General features: G+C 45.3%; 2 protein-coding genes across 28 annotated transcripts in view; one reads left to right on the top strand and one right to left on the bottom strand.

The window, feature by feature from the left end:
* TOM1L2 (target of myb1 like 2 membrane trafficking protein) overlaps positions 1-15,242 on the bottom strand; it is a 125,258-nt gene extending 110,016 nt beyond the window's left edge. For all 27 annotated transcript variants that reach the window (XR_013535457.1, XR_013535458.1, XR_013535459.1 and 24 more), the window contains exon 1: positions 15,063-15,242. Coding sequence is in view for 16 of the 27 variants with exons in the window: in XM_078372553.1 (XP_078228679.1) it covers positions 15,063-15,114 (52 nt within the window). In the remaining 11 variants the exon portion in view is untranslated. The remainder of the gene's footprint in view (positions 1-15,062) is intronic.
* Positions 15,243-15,719: 477 nt separating this feature from the next.
* Positions 15,720-21,802, top strand: part of DRC3 (dynein regulatory complex subunit 3) — a 42,735-nt gene continuing 36,652 nt past the window's right edge. The window contains exons 1-3 of the mRNA XM_054255672.2: positions 15,720-15,777; positions 17,346-17,456; positions 21,311-21,487. Of these exons, the coding sequence (XP_054111647.2) occupies positions 21,328-21,487 (160 nt within the window). The 5' untranslated portion in view covers positions 15,720-15,777; positions 17,346-17,456; positions 21,311-21,327. The remainder of the gene's footprint in view (positions 15,778-17,345; positions 17,457-21,310; positions 21,488-21,802) is intronic.

Raw genomic sequence — 21,802 nt, 5'->3', positions numbered from 1 at the left:
ATCCTACCTTACCTCCAGAGAGGGGAGAGGGACTGGAAGTTGAGTTATTCACTAATGGCCAGATTTAATCACCCATGCCCACATGATGAAACCTGCATTAAAACCCCTAAACGATGGGGTTCAAAGAACTTCCAAGTTGAACACTTAAAGGTGCTGGGAGGCTGGCACAGAAGTTCCCTGCCCCTTCCCCACACCTTGCCCAATGAATCTCTTCCATTTGGCTGTTGCTGAGTTGTATCCAAATGTAAGCAAAGTGTTCTCCTGAGTTTTGTGAGGCAATCAAGCATATTATCAAACATGGGGAAGGCATCATGGGAATCCCCAATTCATAGCCAGTCGTGGGAAGTTACAGATGGTAATTCCTGGTTACAGATGGTAACCAGGAACTTGTGATTGGCATGTGAAGTGGGGGCAGTCTCGTGGGACTGAACCCTTAACCTCTGGTGTCTGCACAAAGTCCAGGTAGTTAGTGTCAGAATTGACTTCAATTGCAGGGCATTCAGTTGATATCAGAAAACAAACAAAAACAAAAAAACAAAAAACCCTGCACATCTGTCAGAAATGTTGTACATCACAGATTGACCCTCTCTGGGCTTGTTTTCACACCAGTAAAAATGAGAGGGCTGGACCAAATATCACCAAGGCCCTTCCAACTAGAATCTTCTGAGTCTTTGAATTGCTGGTTTAAGAATTTCCAAAGTTAACATGGGTGACTCTTGCTCTCTGGAAGCCACTAGCAAATTCTGCTTTCAAATCCCAAGCAACATCATTTCTCAGGCCTCATTTCCTATTTCGACTAATGACGTGCCAGAAATCTGTGTGATTTCTCCTTTGAGGAGCAGCAAAAAAACTCCACAATGTCCTATTATAGAGCCCAGTTCTTGTCCCCAGCTCTCAAAGACAGCCCAATTCTCTGAGATGAAAGAATCAGTCTCTCTCTATTACACTCAATTTTAAACCAAAACCCGAAACAGAATTTTTGACATGCCTCCCAGAATACAAGGCTTATGCTTCATTAATGATTAAAAGAGCAGCTGGTAATGTCTTAAAAGCAAGTTGGTCAGTTAGACAACTTAGCATCTGTTTCAATTCCCTCTTTTCCACCGTCCAACACTGTAGTTCTAAAGCAAATCCAAAGGGAAAGTAAAATACACAGGTCTTCCATTACCAAGAGATGCCTCAGTGAGGTTGTAAGAAAGCATATCCTGGCGGGGTGTGGCGGCTCATGCCTGTAATCCCAGCACTTTGGGAGACAGAGGCAGGCGGATCATGAGGTCAGGAGTTCAAGACCAGTCTGGCCAACATAGTGAAACCCTGTCTCTACTAAAAATGCAAAAAATTAGTCGGGCATGGTGGTGAGCACCTGTAATCCCAGCTTCTCCAGAGGCTGAGGCAGGAGAATCACGTGAACCGGGAGGCAGAGGTTGCAGTGAGACCAGACGTGCCACTGCACTCCAGCCCGGATGACAATGTGAGACTCCGCCTCAAAAAAAAAAAGCACATCCCTTGATGAAATTCTCAGAAAACTTGCTGGTATGAAGAGGACACTTGTACGCTGAAACTGGGTGCATAATTTACAATACCAATGTAGGTCTGGATTGAAGACAACTATTACTAGATTTTTCAGCTACCAAGTTCATTCAGGCATTCATTCATTCAATCCTACAAACAATACTAAACTCTCTGTCTTAGTGGTTAAAAGCACTGGCTCTGCTGCCCACAGACCTGGGTTCAAGTCCCTGCTCTGCCACTGATAATCCATAGATGTTGAGGAAGGTACTTCACTTTTTTTTTTTTTTGAGACAGCATCTGGCTCTATCGCCCAGACTGGAGTGCAGTGGCATGATCATCTCAGGTCACAGCAACCTCTGCCTCCCAGGCTCATGCCATCCTCCCACCTCAGCCTCCCAAGTAGCTGGGACTATAGGCACATGCCACCATGCCCAGCTAATTTTTGTATTTTTTGTAGAGAACGAGTTTCGCCATGTTGCCCAGACTGGTCTCGAACTCCTAAGTTCAAGTGATCCTCCCACTTTGGCCGAAAAGGATACAGGGATTACAGGCATGAGCCATCAACCCCAGCCAGTATTTCACTTCTAAGCCTTTGTTTCCTAGTCTTTGAAAATATGAGTGATAGGCCTGGGTGGCACAGTGAGACTCTGTCTCAAAAAAAAAAAAAAAAAAAAAAAAAAAGAGTGATAATACCTGCCTTACAGAAATATGTGGAAATTAAAGAAAAGAATACATGTAAACTATATAACCCAGTACCTAGTGAGGAGAGGCATTCTGACTGCTACTAATGGCACCATCCCTTTTTTAAAATTTAGTCTCATATATATATATATAATTGCACTTTAGTTTCTGGGATACATGTGAAGAACATGCAGGATTGTTACATAAGTACATACATGGCAATGTAGTTTGCTGCCTTCATCCCCATCACCTATATCTGGCATTACTCCCCATATTATCCCTCCCCAACTTCCCACCCCCCACTGTCCCTCCCCTAGTCCCCCCCAACAGACCTCAGTGTGTGATGCTCCCCTCCCTGTGTCCATGTGTTCTCATTGTTCAACACCAGCCTATGAGTGAGAACATGTGGTGTTTGATTTTCTGTTTTTGTGTCAGTTTTCTGGGAATGATGGTTTCCAGGTTCATCCATGTCCCTACAAAGGGCACAAACTCATCATTTTTTATGGCTGCATAGTATTCCATGGTGTATATGAGCCACATTTTCTCTGTCCAGTCTATCATCAGTGGGCATTTGGGTTGGTTTTGCTATTGTAAACAGTGCTGCAATGAACATACGTGTGCATGTGTCTTTATAACAGAACGATTTATAATCCTTTGGATATATACCCAGTAATGGGATTGCTGGGTCAAACAGAACTTCTATTTCTAAGTCCTTAAGGAATTGCCATACTGTCTTCCACAATGGTTGAACTAATTTACACTCCTATCTACAATGTAAAAGTGTTCCTATTTCTTCACATCCTCTCCAGCATCTGTTATCTCCAGATATTTTGATGATTGCCATTCTAACTGGTGTGAGATGGTATCTCAATGTAGTTTTGATTTGCATTTCTCTAATGACCAGTGGTGATGAGCATTTTTTCATGTTTGTTGGCCTCATATATGTCTTCTTTGAAAAGTGTCTGTTCATATCCTTCACCCACTTTTGAATGGGTTTGTTTGTTTGTTTCTTCTAAATCTGTTTTAGTTCTTCGTAGATTCTGGATATAAGTCCTTTGTTAGATTGGTAGATTGCAAAAATTTTTTCCCATTCTGTTGGTTGCCAGTTCACTCTAATGATCGTTTCTTTTGCTGTGCAGAAGCTCTGGAGTTTAATTAGATCCCATTTGCCTATTTTGGCTTTTGTTGCCAATGCTTTTGGTGTTTCAGTCATGAAGTCCTTGCCTATGCCTATGTCCTGAATGGTTTTGCCTAGGTTTTCTTCTAGGGTTTTTATGGTGCCAGGTCTTATGTTTAAGTATTTAATCCATCTGGAGTTAACTTTAGTATAAGGTGTCAGGAAGGGGTCCAGTTTCTGCTTTCTGCACATGGCTACCCAGTTTTCCCAACACCATTTATTAAACAGGGAATCCTTTCCCCATTGCTTGTTTTTGTCAGGTTTGTCAAAGATCAGTTGGTTGTAGATGTGTGGTGTTGCCTCTGAGGACTCTATTCTATTCCATTGGTCTATATCTCTGTTTCAGTACCAGTACCATGTTGTTTTGATTACTGTAGTCTTGTAGTATAGTTTGAAGTCAGATAGCATGATGCCTCCAGCTTTGTTCTTTTTGCTTACAATTCACTTGGCTAGGAGGGCTCTCTTTTGGTTCCATATGAAGTTTAAGGTGGTTTTCTCCAGTTCTGCGAAGAAGGTCATTGGTAGCTTGATGGGGATAGCATTGAATCTATAAATTACTTTGGGCAGTATGGCCATTTTCACAGTACTGATTCTTCCTAACCATGAGCATGGAATATTTCTCCATCTGTTTGTGTCCTCTCTTATTTCATTGAGCAGTGGTTTGTAGTTATCCTTGAAGAGGTCCTTCACGTCCTTTGTTAGTTGTATTCCTAGGTATTTTATTCTCTTTGTAGCAATTGTGAATGGCAGTTTGTTCTTGATTTGGCTCTCTAAGTCTGTTATTGGTATACAGGAATGCTTGTGATTTTGTATCCTGAGACTTTGCTGAGATTGCTTATCAGTTTCAGGAGATTTTGGGCTGAGATCATGGGGTCTTCTAAATATACTATCATGTCATCTGCAAATAGAGACAATTTGACTTCTTCCTTTCCTAAGTGAATACCCTTTATTTCTTTTTCTTGCCTGATTGCTCTGGCTAGAACTTCCAATAATATATTGAATAGGAGTGGTGAAAGAGGGCCTCCTTGTCTAGTGCCAGATTTCAAAGGGAATGCTTACAGTTTTTGCCCATTCAATATGATATTGTCTGTGGGTTTGTCATAAATAGCTTTTATTATTTTGAGATATGTTCTGTTGATACCTAGTTTATTCAGAATTTTTAGCATAAAGGGCTGTTGAATTTTGTTGAAGGCCTTCTCTGCATCTATTGAGATAATCATGTGGGTTTTGTCTTTGGTTCTGTTTATGTGGTTCTGTTTACATTTATAGACTTGCGTATGTTAAACCAGCCTTGCATCCCTGGGATGAAGCCTACTTGATCATGGTGGATAAGCTTTTTGATGTGCTGTTGCAATTGGTTTGCCAGTATTTTATTGAAGATTTTTGCATCTGTGTTCATCATGGATATTTGCCTGACGTTTTCTTTTCTTTTTGAGTCTCTGCCAGGTTTTGGTATCAGGATGATATTGGTCTCATAAAATGATTGGGGAAGGATTCCCTCTTTTTGGATTGTTTGGAATAGTTTCAGAAGGAATGGTACCAGCTCCTCTTTGTGTGTCTGGTAGAATTCAGTTGTGAAGCCATCTGGACCTGGGCTTTTTTTGGCTGGTAGGCTATTAATTGCTGCCTCAACTTCAGCCCTTGTTATTGGTCTATTCAGGGTTTCGACTTCTCCCTGGTTTAGGCTTAGGAGGGCTAATAGCACCATCCTTATCTTCAAGGCATCTGTTACATTCTACTGAAAGCTAAGGGCAATGACATGAAAGGTACAAGCAACAAAAGAGAAAAATAGAGAAACTGGACTTAAAACTTGTGTGCATTAAAGGACACTATCAACAGAGTATAAAAGGCAACTCATAGAATAGGAGAAAAAATTTGTAAATCACATATCTGATAAGAGATTAATATCCAAAATATATAGACAACACCTAAAATGGAACAACAACAAAACTCAATTAAAAACTAGGCAAAGAGCCGGGCAATGTGGTTCACACCTGTAATCCCAGCATTTTAGGAGGCCAAGGCGGGTGGATTACCTGAGTTCGGAGTTCGAGACCAGCCTGGCCAACATGGTGAAACTCTGTCTTTAAAAAAAAAAAAAAAGAAATGAAATGAAAAAGAAAAGAAAAACCAACTAGGCAAAGGATTTGAACAGACATTTCTCCAAAGAAGATATACAAATGGCCAATTAGTACATGAAAAGATGCTCAGTATCACTAATCACAAACAAAATGCAAATAAAACCACAACGAGACATGAATTCATACCCATTATGATGGCTACTATAACGAAAAAAAATGAACCAAGTGCAAGAGTTCTTGCCTATAATCCCAACACTTTGGGAGGCCAAGATCACCTGAGTCCAGGAAGTCCAGGAGTTTAAGACCAGTCTGGGAAACACAGGGAGACCCTGCTTCTACAAAAACAGTTTTTAAAAATTAGTTGGGCATGGTGGTGCGTGCCTGCAGTCCTAGCTACTTAGGAGGCTAAAGTGAGAGGACTGCTTGAGTTCAGGAGTTCGAGGCCGCAGTAAGCTATGATCATGCCATTGTACTCTAGCATGGGTAACAGAGGGAGACCCTGTCTCTTAAAAAAAATTGAAAACAGAGACATGAATAGATATTTGTACACTCATGTTAATAGCAGCATTATTCACAGAAGCCAAAAAGTGGAAGCAACACAGGTGACCATCAATGGAAGAACAGATCAACAAAATGTGGTATAAACATACAATGAAATATTATACAGCCTTAACAAGGAAGGAAACTTTGACATGTTCCAACAGAGAAGAAACTTGAAAACATTATGCAAGTGAAGTAAGTCAGCCATGAAAGGATAACTACTATGTGATTCTACTTATATGAGGTTTCATAATAAATATTACATGACTCCACTTATTTGAGGTTCCTATAGTAGTCAAATTCACAGTGACAAAGCAGCATGGTAGTTGCCAGGGGCTGGGGGGAGGAGGGAACAGGGAGATATTATTTCACTTTTGCAAGATGAGAAGCGTTATAGAGATGGATAGTGGTGATGGCTGCACAATATGAATATATATATGCACACACACACATATATATATTTTTAGAGAAGGACTCTCGCTCTGTCTCTCAGGCTGGAGTGCAGTGGTGCTATCTGAGCTCGCTGCAACCTCTGCCTCTAGCAATTCTTCTGCCTCAGTCACATGCCACCATACCCAGCTAATTTTTTGTATTTTAGTAGAGACAGGGTTTCACCATGTTTCCCAGGCTGGTCTCGAACTCCTGAGCTCAGGCAATCCGCCTGCCTCAGCCTCCTAAAGGCATTAGCCACCGTGCCCGGCCCAATGTGAATATATTTAATGCCACTGAACTACACACTTAAAAATTGTTAAAGTTGTAAATATTGTTACATATACTTTATCATAGTTAAAAAAATAGAAACAAGTGCTCTCATGGAACATTTCGTCTAAATCATGTATAGCATATCAACATATTTTGCCTTTACACACTCACTTGATCCCTGTAAGGTGTGACAGTACAAGCATTCCTGTACTCCCTTTACCACCACAGTTTACGGACTGGGAAACTGAGTTTTAGCACAGTTACTGGACTCATACAAAAACAGTCACATAGGCCGGGCGCGGTGGCTCACACCTGTAATCCCAGCACTTTGGGAGGCCAAGGCGGGTGGATCACGAGGTCAAGAGATCGAGACCATCCTGGTCAGCATGGTGAAACCCCATCTCTACTAAAAATACAAAAAATTAGCTGGGCATGGCGGTGCGTGCCTGTAATCCCAGCTACTCAGGAGGCTGAGGCAGGAGAATTGCCTGAACCCAGGGGGCGGAGGTTGCGGTGAGCCGAGATTGCGCCATTGCACTCCAGCCTGGGTAACAAGAGCGAAACTCCATCTCAAAAAAAAAAAAAAAAACCAGTCACATAGAGATGCAAAGATGGGACTGACTCCAATCTAAAACAAAGAGTGCTAAGTGCTGGAAGAGAACAAAGAGAGAGCAATGGGAGTCCACATTCCCACTGGTGGAACTAAGCTATCTTTCTGGAATTCCCATTTGAAATCAGTTTAGGCTCCTTCTTGTCCAAATGGAAACAGACCATTCTTGATGTCTAAAATGCAACATGAACAAACAAAAATGCTGGAGCGGCTGGGCGCAGTGGCTCACGCCTGTAATCCCAGCATTTTGGGAGGCCAAGGCAGGCAAATCACCTGAGGTCAAGAGTTAGAGACCAGCCTGGCCAACATGGTGAAATCCTGTCTCTATTAAAAATACAAAAATTAGCCAGGCATAGTGGTGCATGCCTGTAATCCATGCTACTCAGGAGGCTGAGGCAGGAGAATCGCTTGAACCCGGGAGGTGGAGGCTGCAGTGAGCTGATTACGCTACTGCACTCCAGCCTGGACAACAGAGTGAGACTCCATCTCAAAAAAACAAAACAAAACGAAAATAAAAAATGCTGGAGCTAGAGCCCCTGGCTGGAGAGGAAAGCTCCGCCTATCTGAGCCAGGGAACTTTGGGCAAGTTTCTGAACACCTTTAAGTCTCTGTTTCTTCACCTGTAAGATGAAGATAACATCACTGACTTAACAGCGTTTCCAGAGAAAAAAGTTTTTTAATGAGATAAGTACCCACAGCACTCAGCAAGGTGCCTGGGACATGGTGAGGGGCAGGAATGATGGCTAGTAATGTTAGCTTTGAAAGAGGCTAAATACCAGTGGCAGGATGGAACGTATGCAGTGAGTAACTTGCAGAATACACTCTACCATGTGCTGTGAAGGTCACAAGCAAACAGAAAGTACACACCCTGTCGTGGAGAAGCCTCCCACCTTATTCAGAAGGTATGATAATAAACACATGACAAGGTAAATAACAGTGACCATGGAGGGAAGGAATCAAGAAGTTTAAGTGTATTAGTTGACTGCAGGACACTGTGCCAGGGATTTTAAACACATTAACTCATTTAATTTTCACCAAAACCTGGAGGGCAAGTAATATTTTCTATTTTGTAGGTAGGGGAAGAGTCAAATGAATTATGATATGGATAGCAAGCACGGTGAACTCAGGAGATTCATTACCATAAACAGGGTACTCTAGGAAGGCTGCCTGTAGAAAGAGGTGAGGGGCAATGGGCATCAGGCTTGATGACTGAATGGAGAAAAGCAGATAATCTCCTAAATCAAAAAGATTGGAGGGAGCAATAACACATGTATCAAGTCTGAGACTGGTTTTTAAAAGTCTCCTTTTCTAACCATAGTAAGCTGGGTCAGCAGACAAAGCCTGAATGTTATTTATATCTTTTCAGACTACTAGGTTAGCTCAAAATTTCTGGGCGATTTACCTGCTAGGTCAAGAGCAACAACCCTTAACTGATGATCCTCTGGGAAATGTATTTATGCCCCTTTCCTTACCTAATGTCCCAAGTCAATAAATAAATAAATAAAGTAGATTATACAGAAATATGCTAAAAGCAGCTCGACAATGTTGCCTCTTCAACGCGTGAGTAGATGAGGAGTGAAATACAGAAGTATTCTATTGTGTGAAATAAGCATCTCAACAAATCTGTAAGGATGCACAATATGGAAAATTTTTTCTCCTTTGCATCTTTCTATATTTTTCATATTTTCTATCTGGCTATACATCATTTTGTAAAAAGCACAATTAAAGGATGGGCAGAGTTGCTGAAATCTATAATCCCTGCACTTTGGGAGGCTGAATTGGGAGGATCACTTGAGCCCAGGAGGTTGAGGCTTTAACTACGATCGTGCCACTGCATTCCAGTCTGGGTGACAAAGCAAGACTCTGTCTCTTAAAAAAAAAAAAAAAGCACAATTATAGGAGAATTTTAGATATTCCAATAGCTCACTTCTAAGCAGTGGCATTCCTCTAGAAAAGCCCTGGGAATGTGTCAGCTCCTGTCCTTGTACCTGATAAAGAGCAGGAAGAAGAGCAGACTGACACCCCACATGGCTTTCGATGTCAGGGGTTTTAAGACCTGTCCAGGCAATTAAGGACAAATGCTCTTGGACTTCTTCCCAGTCCTCCATCAACCTGCCTTGGCACCTTTCTGTTTCTGAGGGGGGCTCATAGACAGTGTCCCTACCCTTAAACTCAGAGGAAGCAGCACTGACCACAGCTGACTTACCCCCTCCCTCCTTCCCTCACCTTTCCTCCCTGATTCTGCACAGGAGCTAAGAAAAAAAAGAATGATCTTCTGGTGACTGCCAAGGAGAAATCTCCCTACCTCTGTAATGATATTCATGCTTCCATGCTATTCCCCTCCCTAGAAGTCTTTCATAGCTCCCCAGTACCTCTAAAAAAAAGTCCTAACTACTCAGCCAACACATGAAGCAAGCCCTCCACAATCAGGCCTTATCCTCTCTTTCCAATCTTGCCTCCTATTACTCCCCTTTGCTAGGCAAATGGGATAAATCCCATCACCCCTGCCTACCCCTTCACATCCAGCATTTAGCTCAAGATGTCTCTGCCAAGAAACCAAACATCCTTTTCCATTTCTACACAAACCAAATCCAAGCCATTCATCAAAGCCCTGCTCAGCAGCCACCACCTCCTCAGACTTTTCCTGAGTTCCTCCTCCCCTCCTACACTGTTCCTCCTCACTTTACTCTTGCTGCGGACAGCACAGGGTGACAGGATACCAGCTCTGGAGCCAGAATGCTGCATTCAGACTCTAGCTCCCTCACTGCTACTGTGTGTCCTCAGGTGGGTTCTATATCTGCTCACTGTCTTAGTGACCCCCTCTGAAAACATCTGAGGTAACAACAGTATCTTCCCCACAGTATTGTGAGGATCGAATGACTGCAAGTGTGACCATTCAGTCTCTGGCACACAGGAACATAACTTTAAACTTAAAAAAAGGAAAACCCAAAACTGGGCGGCTGAGGCCAGGGAATCGCTTGAACCCAGGAGGCGGAGGTTGCAGTGAGCTGAGATCGCGCCACTGCACTCCAGCCTGGCGACAGAGCAAGACTCTGTCTCAAGAAAACACAAAACAAACAAACAAACAAAAAAACCGCAAACCCCTAAAATCTTTAGCTATTATTATTACTACCTGAGGCCACCCCTCTCCTCCATTCCCTTACTGCATTTATCTATGACCCAATCTTATGACTACTTTCTACCTTATTTATTTTAGATACCTATACACTAGGAAATTCTTAGCTTGGTATATACAGATAGTACAGGGCCACTGAATGAATAAATGAACAAATTCTAAATAATCACTCTTTTAGTCTGTCCACAAGAAAACCCACATTTAATGTTGAAGAAAGATAAAGAAAAGATTAAAGAAACAGAACTTTAAATCAAGAACAACTGTTCTCAAAGTGAACCAGTAGCTTCAGCATCACTAGAGAACTTGACAGAAATGTAGAATGCTAGTTCCCACCCCAAACCTACTGAAACAGAAACTCTGAGGGTGGGCTCCACTTTTAACAAGCCCTCTTGGTGATTCCCTTGAGGCTGAATCATGAGATCTGAGAGCAAAAACTAACATACATGGCAGCACAGAATGAGCACTGGCCCAGGAGTAGATTCTAGGCTTAACTGTGGCATTGACCTTGTACCAGTCTCTTAACTTCTCAGAGCCTCGATTTCCTCATGTAACACAGGGATGCTAACACCCAAATAGCTAAATGTTGTGAAGATTAAATGAGATTCCATGTACAGAGTTTGCACATAGTTGGCACTTAATAATTATAAGTTCCTTCCAGTTCTCTTCCTGTGTATCTCACAAGATTGTGAACAGTAAATAAAATCAGTGAAGCAAAAGGGCTTCACAAATACTTGCCCTTGAACATCAGACTCCAAGTTCTTCAGCTTTGGGACTCGTCCTGGCTTCCTGGCTTCTCAGCTTGCAGATGGCCTATTGTGGCACCTCATCTTGTGATTGCGTGAGTCAATATTCCTTAATAAACTCCCCTTAATGCATACATCTATCTTATTAATTCTGTCTCTGTCCTCCTAGAGAACCCTAATACAGACGGGGCATGGCAGCTCAGGCCTGTTATCCCAGCACTTTGGGAGGCCAATGCAGGCAGATGACGAGATCAAGAGATCGAGACCATCCTGGCCAACATGGTGAAACCTGTCTCTACTAAAAATACAAAACTTAGCTGGGCGTGGTGGCACATGCCTGTAATCCCAGCTACTCGGGAGGCTGAGGCAGGAGAATCTCTTGAACCCAGGAGGTGGAGGTTGCAGTGAGCCAAGATCATGCCACTGCACTACAGCCTGGTGACAGAGCAAGACTCTGTCTCAAAAAAAAAAAAAAAAAAAAAAAAAGACCCTAATGCACATGGCAATCTGAGGCACAACTAATTATTCTTGGTACAAATGGCCAGGTTAAACATCTTCCATTCACAGGATAGTCTGAAGTAGTTTATGTGTAACACCACTCAGTCTACAAATAAACTCTGCAACAGAATATCTGTTTCTTGCCTGTTTATTAAAGCAGAACAATGACGAGAATACATGCCCACCACCTCCAATACTTTGGACAGAATTAACTGACTACCCACTGATCTTTGAATCTAAACTTTACTCTTGGAAAAGGATTTTCTGAAAACTTTTTCTAGCTAACGCAAGGAAAACTGCAAACTTCTGCAGACCATAGTGGACCTGACTTGGGGAACTCCCAATGTATGAGATCCAACTCCAAGCTGTCATTCAACTCCGAGCAGTTGTAGAAGGCTAAGATTACGGCAGATAACATTTTGAAGCTTGTTGCAGAACAGAAAATTAAGAAATACAAGTAAGTACTCTTTCTTCCTCTGCACTTCTTAGCCTCTCACACCTTGGCTAGGCTTACCGTCTCTCTCTCTCTCTTTTTTTCTTTTTGGAGACAGAGTCTCACTCTGTCGCCCAGGCTGGAGTGCAAATGGCACAATCTCTGCTTGCTGCAACCTCCACCTCCTGGTTCAAGTGATTCTTCTACCTCAGCCACCGAGTAGCTGGGATTATAGGCATGTACCACCATGCCCAGCTAATTTTTGTATTTTTAGAAGAGCCAGGGTTTTGCCACATTGGCCAGGCTGGTCTCAAACTCCTAACCTCAGGTGATCCCCCCGCCTCGGCCTCCCAAAGTGCTGGGATTACAGGCGTGAGCCACCACAACCGCTTATAGCTGCAGTTTTAAATCATTAGCTTTGTTGTTGTTACTTTACTTCTGTATTCCCCTTCCCTGCCTCCCACCAGCACACTACCTGCCCCCCCGCACATTCTTTTAAAATAGTACTAACACACTAAATGTCACGAGAAAGTCACTCTGACACTTTGTCACAACAGTACAAAATATATATTAGAGCCTCATTCCATCCATTAATCATTTACCTGAACTAAACTGAAATGACCTACTGGCTACCTGGCAATGGGGAGCCATCATCATCTTTATAGTAAAGCGTCTTTTGTGAACCCTGGGGCCTGGTAGGGTATCTTCCTTCACAGATCACAGATGGGCCAGTTGTTTCACATACCCTCTCCAGATAGAAAATCCAACCCTAACGTAAAGTATTCTGTTATTAACAGTGGCAGTTTCAATTTACTGAGCTTATATAATGTTCCAGATACTATGCTAAGTGTTTTCATACATTATCTCATTTAAGCTGCATTACTCTGTGAATATGAATCAATCTCTCTCTCTCTCTCTCTCAGGAGATTGATAGACTAAACCTCAGATAGGCAATACAATTTTCTGGGGTCACACAGCCAAGCAATGGGCCAGGTCCAAATTCAGCTCAGGTCTTCCTGACAGAAGTATCATGCTCTTACCACTTGCTATATATCCCTACATCCCTTATATTTGTATTTTAAATTAACTTCTAACCCTCGACTACTACCTTGTCATTTTGCAGGTTCCTAGTATAAAGGGGACAGAAAAGAAAACCATTCCCCCAAGTTTTCTGGTCCCTCCATTCATTGACTGGAATTCAACATCCAACTGAAAAATGAGTTTTTGGAATGTGGCTGCCATGCAGGAGCATCTGAGGGAAGTGGGGAGAGGACATGAAGAAGAAGAAAGGAGGTGAGAATCCAGAGACACTCCAGTGGGTTGCAAGGGACAAGATGTCCAAAACATGGGAAACACTCTTTTGGCATTATAAAAGACACTATGCCAGCAAGTAAAGCAAGGCTCCTAAATGCTAATCAGCCAACAGGAGAGACCTCAATAAGTTTACAGGCCCCACTAAAGGCTTGACAGTAAGCTAGAATTTCATAAGCAAAGCAGAAAATAAACAAATCACTACTACCGAAATCAGGCCTATAAGAACACCAAAGATCCTGGGGCTCATAAAAGACGTTTTACCAGTCCTTCAACTAACCAGGAGGAACCCAGTTTTCAAACAAACTAATCAGCATTCTTGACTGATCAAGTGGCATAAGCCACTGCCTTGGGTGAAAAGGCAAGTCGCTTTTTTAGTAAGGAAGTCCCACATGGTGGCCATTTCTGGTATTCCTTTATCTACACTTTGGGCTTTCCTTATCCAGGATTCTGGCCATCTCTGGTGTCCCCAGGTGTCCAGATCCTCCCTATAGGATTAACAGATAAGGCTGGGTACCATTCTCTCTAGGTTGCCAACAAAAGATTCAACTTTGGTAAATTTAATATGGTAGGGGGTAGCAACAGTCAATGTGCAGAGTACTACACAGAATATCAAAACTTGAGAACTTTAAGGGACCTACCACATCTCATCTTCAAACACTTCACTTAACAGACAGAACTTCAAACTAGAAAGGGTACAATGTCACATGAAGTCATTGGCAAAACCACTGCTACAGTCCAGGCTTCCATGATTCCCAGTCCAGGGCTCTTATCATTAAATTACACAGCCTCCCTTCTTTCCTGGGAGGCACTGCAGGCATGCCATCCCCCTGCCAAGATAATCAACCCCCAAGGGCCCCTCCTCCCATCCCAGTCCCTCCTACAGCCCAGCTGAGTTGCAGCTCAAATTAGCAAGTCCTGGAGCAGGGGGCATTTCTGGGAGGGTGCCCAGTCTGAGGGTTGCTGGTACTGAAGAAGAGGGACAAGGACGGAGAAGGAGGTGACATCCCACAAAGGGTTTGAGAGAACTGGGTCCTAGGGGCAGTGGCAGTGAGCCTGCTGGGCTGCATAAGGGCACATGCAGTGGCATCTCCCAAAGGGCAAGGGGGAAGCAGACCAGCAGTTGGCACCACCTCTAGGAGCAAAAGGAAGGGCTGAGTCCTGATGGGCAGGGAAGCCTGGGGCATCTCCGAGTCCAAGTTGGGCCTCAGGGGCGCCTCCTGGCAGAGTGGCACTGGCGACCGTGAGGTGGCACCAGTGCCCGGGAAGAGGCCCGAGGACACAGATGCCCTCTGTGGGATGGCACTGGCACACAGCGGAGGCCCAGCCCTCCCGTGAGGTGGCACTGGCGCCCAGCGAAGGCCCGACGACCAGGATGCACAGCCCTCTCATGAGGTGGCACCGGCGCCCAGCGAAGGCCCAACGACCAGGATGCCCAGCCCTCCCGTGAGGTGGCACTGGCACCCGGCGAAGGTCCTATGACCAGGATGCCCAGCCCGCTCGTGGGGTGGCACCCGCGCGTGGCGGAGGCCCAGCCCGCTCGTGAGGTGGCACCGACGCCCGGCGGAGGCCCGCGGTCCTCACCAACCGGATCAGCTGCCACCGTCGCCCAGCCTCCCGCCCCACACGCAGCCTTACCGAGGCACTGCCCCACCGGGGTGCTGAACGGGTTCCCCAGGAGGAACTCCATCTTCGGTGGACAACACACAGCGGCCCGGGGCCCCTGTCTGCCACAGAAGTCTCCGCTGTACCCCGCCGGGATCCAGTCCTAACACTTGCCCCCCTCCCCACCCTCTGGAACGCCGAGGGCCAGGTCTCCTAGCCCCGCCTCTTGCCGCGTCTTTATTGGGGGACACCTACAAAGCCCGCGTCCGATTGGCAGCTACACCTTCGTCAGCAAAGCCCCACCCACTCCGCGGCGTCCGATTGGGCCGAGGAGCTAGCTAGGTCAGCGGAGTCCCTGTCAGCTGTGGCGGCACCTCCCCTGGCCCGCCCCCGAAGAGGAAGCTGTGCATTTTGATTCATCTATATTTTGGTCAATCTAAAGAATCCTTACTATTATTGGACAAAATAAGAGTCAATCATCCAGAAAGGCGGACGGAAGAGAGGTGAATCTAGGAATATCCCCGCCCATAGAAAGTACTGATTGGAGAAACATTTGTTTTCTCTATAGCTGGTTGGTGTTAGGAGTGTTTTCCCACCCAGAGATGTGGTCACGTGATCTGTCAACTTTCACACAGGAAGTCTCCCTACTGACTTTCCCCTTAGCAACCAAGTCGCGGCGCTTGGTTCCCCAGCAACCGGGAGACGCGTCTGCTGCGTGGAACCAACCGAGTTCTCAACGCTTGAGAAGGTGAGACCTGGGAGCTGAGGCTCCGGGAGGACTCACAGGGACAGATAGTGCCCGACTTAACTCACTCCTGTGACCTTTTTGTCTGAGAACGCCGGCCTGGCCCGTCTCATTTATAAATTGAGCAAGTAGGTCCTCTCCCAGGCACTTTACAGTGGAGCTGAGACAGCCAAGGCACTTTAGTCCTGGGCTTGTCAAGCTTTTGAATAAAAAAGAATAATAAAAGGCCGGGCGCGGTGGCTAACGCCTTTAATCCCAGCACTTTGGGAGGCCAAGGCGAGTGGATCACGAGGTCAAGAGATCGAGACCATCCTGGTCAACATGGTGAAACCCCGTCTCTACTAAAAATACAAAAATTAGCTGGGCATGGTGGTGCGCGCCTGTAGTCCCAGCTACTCGGGAGGCTGAGGCAGGAGAATTGCTTGAATCCAGAAGGCGGAGGTTGCAATGAGCCGAGATGGTGCCATTGCACTCCAGTCTGGGTAACAACAGCGAGACTCCGTCTCAAAAAAAAAAAAAAAAAATACTAAGGGAGCATTTCCCGAGGGAACAGGGTCAGAATGGATTAAGGGGTTCCGTCTTCCAGCCTCCTTTCATAGAAAGAGAGGTACCCGGTCCACTGATAACTTCTTCCAGAATTTAACTATCATATCTGACTTCATAACTATCAAATGATTTCATCTTGGTACTGTATTTTTTTTTTAATTTTTTTTGGATTTTAGGTTTTGGGGTACATGATCAGAGCATGCAAGACAGTTGCGTAGGTACACACATGGCAGTGTGCTTTGCTTTTCTTCTCCCCTTCACCTACATTTGGCATTTCTCCCCAGGCTATCCCTCCCCACCTCCCCCTCCCACTGGCCCTCCCCTTTTCCCCCCAATAGACCCCAGTGTTTAGTACTCCCCTTTCTGTGTCCATGTGTTCTCATTTTTCATCACCCACCTATGAGTGAGAATATGCGGTGTTTCATTTTCTGTTCTTGTGTCAGTTTGCTGAGGATGATGTTCTCCAGATTCATCCATGTCCCTTTCCGCGGACACAACGCGAGCTCCAATCCTGGGTTGTTCTCACAGCGCCATCTTGAGTCCTCCCCCATCTTGGTACTGTATAAAGTGCTTTGGATGTGAATACGACTCCTCAGGTTCCATATCTGTCTCTGTCAGTAACTCATTTTATGACTTTGGACAAGTTCCTTTCCCTTCCTGGAGCCTCAGTTTCCCTAGCTGGGAAATAAGGACATTAGGACTCCCTTTTTTTATGGCCTCCGCAGCTTATGTGTACTTAAATAATGCCTGTGCACTGAGTACACAATAAGCATTCAGTACATGATTTTCTTTTTTTAAAAAAAAAAAAATCATTATTTATTTTTAAAAACAGAGACAGGGTCTTGCTATATTGCCCAGGCTGGTCTTGAACTCCTGAGCTCAAGAAGTCCTCCCACCTCAGTCTCCCAAAGTGCTGGAATTACAGGTGTAAGCCATCTCACCCAACCAATTTTCTTCTTATTAATTTACGGCCAATAGGGACTATAGTATTCGGATCCTGTTGACCCCAGGTTATTGTTGCCCAGGAAAATTCTAGATCTGTTCTCTGCGAGGAGGCCACTCCGTTGACAATTGTGTAAAACTCTGCTGCTTTCCCCGGCTCCTACGTCTCTGGTCTTCAACAACACTATCATCAGGCAAGTCAAAGGGACCCAGGTTGGGTGGTAAACTACTAAGATCCCCATGGAGAACTGTTTGGGCCTTGGCCCTGAACCCAGGACAATTGTGAGAAACATTGTGAGCCATGGCAATGATATCCCCAGTACCCTTGGTACAGTTGATTCATGATTAGGAAATGGACTCTGCCATATGCTGAGTGTATGAAGTTGGGCATGTTAATTAACCTTTCTAAGTAGCTTCTGTTTTCTTATCTGGATATTGGTGATTATTAGCCCTACGTATAAATTAAGTGTCTAGAAATTTCTCACATCCACATCTTACCAACACCCTGGTAATCTCTCACCTCAGTACTTTTGCAATTCTCAGTACTACTGCTAGAGTGAGCTACTTAAAAACTAAAATCTGATCATGTTGCTGCCTTTATTTATTTATTTATTTATTTATTTATTTTTGAGACAGAGTCTTGCTCTGTTGCCCAGGCTGGAGTGCAATGGTGCCATCTCAGCTCACTGCAACCTCTGTCTCCTGGGTTCAAGCAATTCTCCTGCCTCAGCCTCCTGAGTAGCTTGGATTACAGACATCTACCACCACACCCAGCTAACTTTTTTTTTGTATTTTTAGTAGAGACGGGGTTTCACCATGTTGGTCAGGCTGGTCTTGCACTCCTGACCTTGTGATCCGTCTGCCTCAGCCTCCCAAAGTGCTTATAGGTGTGAGCCACCACACCCTTCCCTTCCTTCCCCTCCCCTTTCTTTCTTTTGATGGAGTTTGGCTCTTGTTGTTCAGACTGGAGTGCAATAGTGCGATAGCTGACTGCAACCTCTGTCTTCTGGGTTCAAGTGATTCTCCTGCCTCACCCGGCATGTACCACCATGCCCGGCTAATTTTGCTGACCTTATTAAGCCCTCAGTGCTTTCCAGGGATTTTAGGATAATAATAAAACTCCTGCAGACCTCTCCAACCTGGCATCACTTCAGCCAAAGTGCAACATGTCTGTTCTCTCCCACCTGAAGGGCCTCGCCATGAAGTTATCTCCTCCTTCTTTCCTACTTGTCCTTGAGATCAGCCCTGCCTTCCTTGGCCAGGCCAGGTGCCCCTAATGTATGATTTCATAGTTCCCTACACCTACAAATTATCATGGTTTGTAATTAAATATTTGTATTATTGTTTGATTCATGCCTGAAGCAGGGGTAAAATCCATCTGTTTTATTGACAGCATGTAGCAGTTACTCAGTACACATGTATGGACTAAATACATGATCTCACACAAACGTAGGTGGGAGGAATTATCTGCCTTTTACTATGGGAAAGCCAAGGTTTAGATAGGTGAAGTGAGTTACCAAAAGATGCACAGTCAGGATCCAAATCCTGCCCTGATGTACTTAACAAATAGCATGTGTAATAACAACCCCATATTACCTAGCACAGCAATTGCTGGGCTTGACTGAAAGCAAGCTTGATCTGTCACGGGTACCAGGCCCTGATGAAGTAGGAGGGATAAGTTTTGAAATCAGAATTAAGAGTCACTTCCCAAAGTATAGCACCATTAAAAAAAAGAAGAGGCCAAACACTTTGCAGAAAACATCAGTCAAACATAACATATTAAAATTCCCCCAAAGACAAGCTGATGACAAGTTATGGGAAACCTTAGGGGAATCCATTGCATAAGAGTGGGGAGCTATGAGAAAGGCCAAGGGCTGGAACTGTCTTTGAGGGTGGAATCAGTCACCTCATTGAGGTGGAGCCCATGTAAACAGATTGGAGAGAGTGGGAAGAAAAGGACCAAGGTCTTGGGAGGACAGAAGGCACAGGTGGAGAAGGGGTAGGGGTTGAAGGGTGTGAAGGTTGTGCCTCTCCTAGGAGCAAAAGAGAAGCAAGAGCTCATAGGGACATCCAGTGAGGGACAGTTCAGGACAGAGGATGCGTATTTACAGAAGCTGCATCCAAATGGATGGTCGGGGAGGAAGGAGGAAGGCAGTCTTAGAGGGAAGTCTTTATTTAAGACCAGGTGACAGGATTGTATGGCCCAACCTGGCTTTCAGCGGACACCATCAGCCCTGCACTAGGAGTCTCTCTAGCCAAGTGGAATGAAAAGGAGAGCACAGGGGCTGCCTAGCATTGGGGACCAGCAGGGCAGAAGGACAGGAGGTTCAGGGAGGCCCATATGCTGGGGAGACACGAGGGACAGCAGGGAGGCAAGAATCAGAGGGAGAAAGCAGGGGGAAATGTCCCTCCTGGATGTCTTCACCAAGAGAGTTGGTAAGGATAAGAATGTGGTCCAGCCAGGAACAGCAGCCTCAGGTCAGCCTCGCAGTGTGACTGACCAAGTCTACAGATCCCCCTGTGCTGTGCTGTCTCAGCCAAATCCTTCTGGACTATTAGCGACAGAACCTACTGGAGGCTGGGCATAGTGGCTCACCCATATAATTCCAGCAGTTTGGGAGGCCAAGGTGGGTGGATCACCTGAGGTCAGGAGTTCATGACCAGCCTGGCCAACATGGTGAAACCTCATCTCTACTGAAAATACAAAAAAATTAGCCAGGCATGGTGACGGACACCTGTAATCCCAGCTACTGGGGAGGCTGAGGTAGGAAAATCTTTTGAACCCAGGAGGTGGAGGTTGCAGTGATTCGAGACTGTGCCATTGGACTCCAGCCTGGGTAACAAAAGTGAAACTCTGTCTCAAAAAAAAAAAGAAAAAAGAAAAAAAGAACCTACTGGAGCTAGCTTAAGTAAAAGAGGATTTCATGTGAGAAACAGGAAACTCTCATGAGGCATGGACTTAGGAATATTAGGGACTGGAAAGCCAGCAGGAAGGAGGCAGCCTCTGTCTGTGTCAGTCTGTCTGTCCTGTCTTTTGTTTTCTGGTTCCCAGTTTCCCATCTCTGCTTTTTTCCATGCATCTGCCTCCTCCCGCTCTTCCTCTCTGTTTAATCATGTGCCCAGTCAGCCCACACTCCCTATTCCTCCCCAGCTCAAGCGGCCAGCTCCAATGAGCACTCTCCTTCCACAGCCTCAAATTCACATCTGCCACGGGGAGGACGTGAATGGTCAGCTTGGGTCAGGGGCTCCCTCTGCACCAGGGAAAGCTTATGGTGTGGTAGGGGGCATACACACATAACTGCCTGGAGGGGGTGAGGTGCTCAAGGAAGAGGAGCTGCAGGCTGACCTGCCTGGCTGGGGATACTCAGGGAATACAGTCAGCAGTTGGTTCCCACAAGCCCAAATGAGGATGGGCACACAAAGTCAGAGGCCTGACACAGGGCCACAGTCTTAAGATGAGCCAAGATCACAGGCTAAGGAGACCAGTGTGGACACCAGTCCAGTGGGTCCAGGGACAGTCCCAGCTGTGGCTGTAGGGTCAAGGGATAAAACCCTGCGGACAAGCCCAGTGGGGGACAGGAAGCCCTGGAGTAGCCTTGGTGCAAATGTACAAACCCCGAGGTGCAGCAGGCCCAGGGTCAGAAGTGGGGCATTTTTCAGTATCAGTGGCCACAGCGACACCATAAGGGGAAACCTCAGCCACCTGCCCTCAAACAGAGAAAGAAGCAGGCTGTGGCCGGACACGGTGGCACATGCCTATAATCCCAGCACTTTGGGAGGCCAAGGTGGGCAGATCACCTGAAGTGAGGAGTTCAAGACCAGCCTGACCAACATGGTAAAACCCCGTCTCTACCAAAAATCCAAAAATTAGCCAGGCATGGTGGTACATGCCTGTAATCCCAGCTACTCGGGAGGCTGAGGCAGGAGAATTGCTGAACCCGGGAGGCAGAGGTTGCAGTGAACCAAGATCACACCATTGCACTAAAAAAAAAAAAAAAAAAAAAAAAAAATGAAGCAGACTGTGAAGGAGGAATGTGGTGTTTTTTAGGGAAAACATCGGGGAAAATGAACCGGCTATACGACTCGATGGAGCCAAGGGTGATAGACGATGACATGCTCAAGCTGGCTGTTGGGGAGCAGAGCTCCCAGGAGGAGACCGGGGAGCTTGCCAAGCAGGAGGGCATTCTCTTCAAGGATGTCCTGTCCCTGCAGCTGGACTTTCGGAGTATGTACCCAAGTTTCAGGGGTGGTGGCCAGAGTGGGGCCTCCCGGGCTTTCTCTGCTCTATCTTCAAGCTCCAGGATTCCATGCAAAGTCCATGGTGGAGGTTCCCACATCAGCATTAGGGCCTACCTGGGTTACAAGGCATAGGAGCAGCACAGATGTTTGTAAAGCTTCATTACTTAGTGTCTTCATCATTTCAATATCCACGACACTCCTGATTCTGCGTAAGAATAGAAAACAAGATAAAATTGTCCCACTCCAAATCTAAGTGAGCCACCAAGACTATGCTGTTTCCATCACACAACTCCATGTGGGT

Source organism: Callithrix jacchus, chromosome 5 (genome assembly GCF_049354715.1).
Source record: "Callithrix jacchus isolate 240 chromosome 5, calJac240_pri, whole genome shotgun sequence".
NCBI classification, from domain to species: domain Eukaryota; kingdom Metazoa; phylum Chordata; class Mammalia; order Primates; family Cebidae; genus Callithrix; species Callithrix jacchus.
Note: the sequence above shows the minus strand (reverse complement) of the source record. Positions and strands in the feature narration are given on the sequence as shown.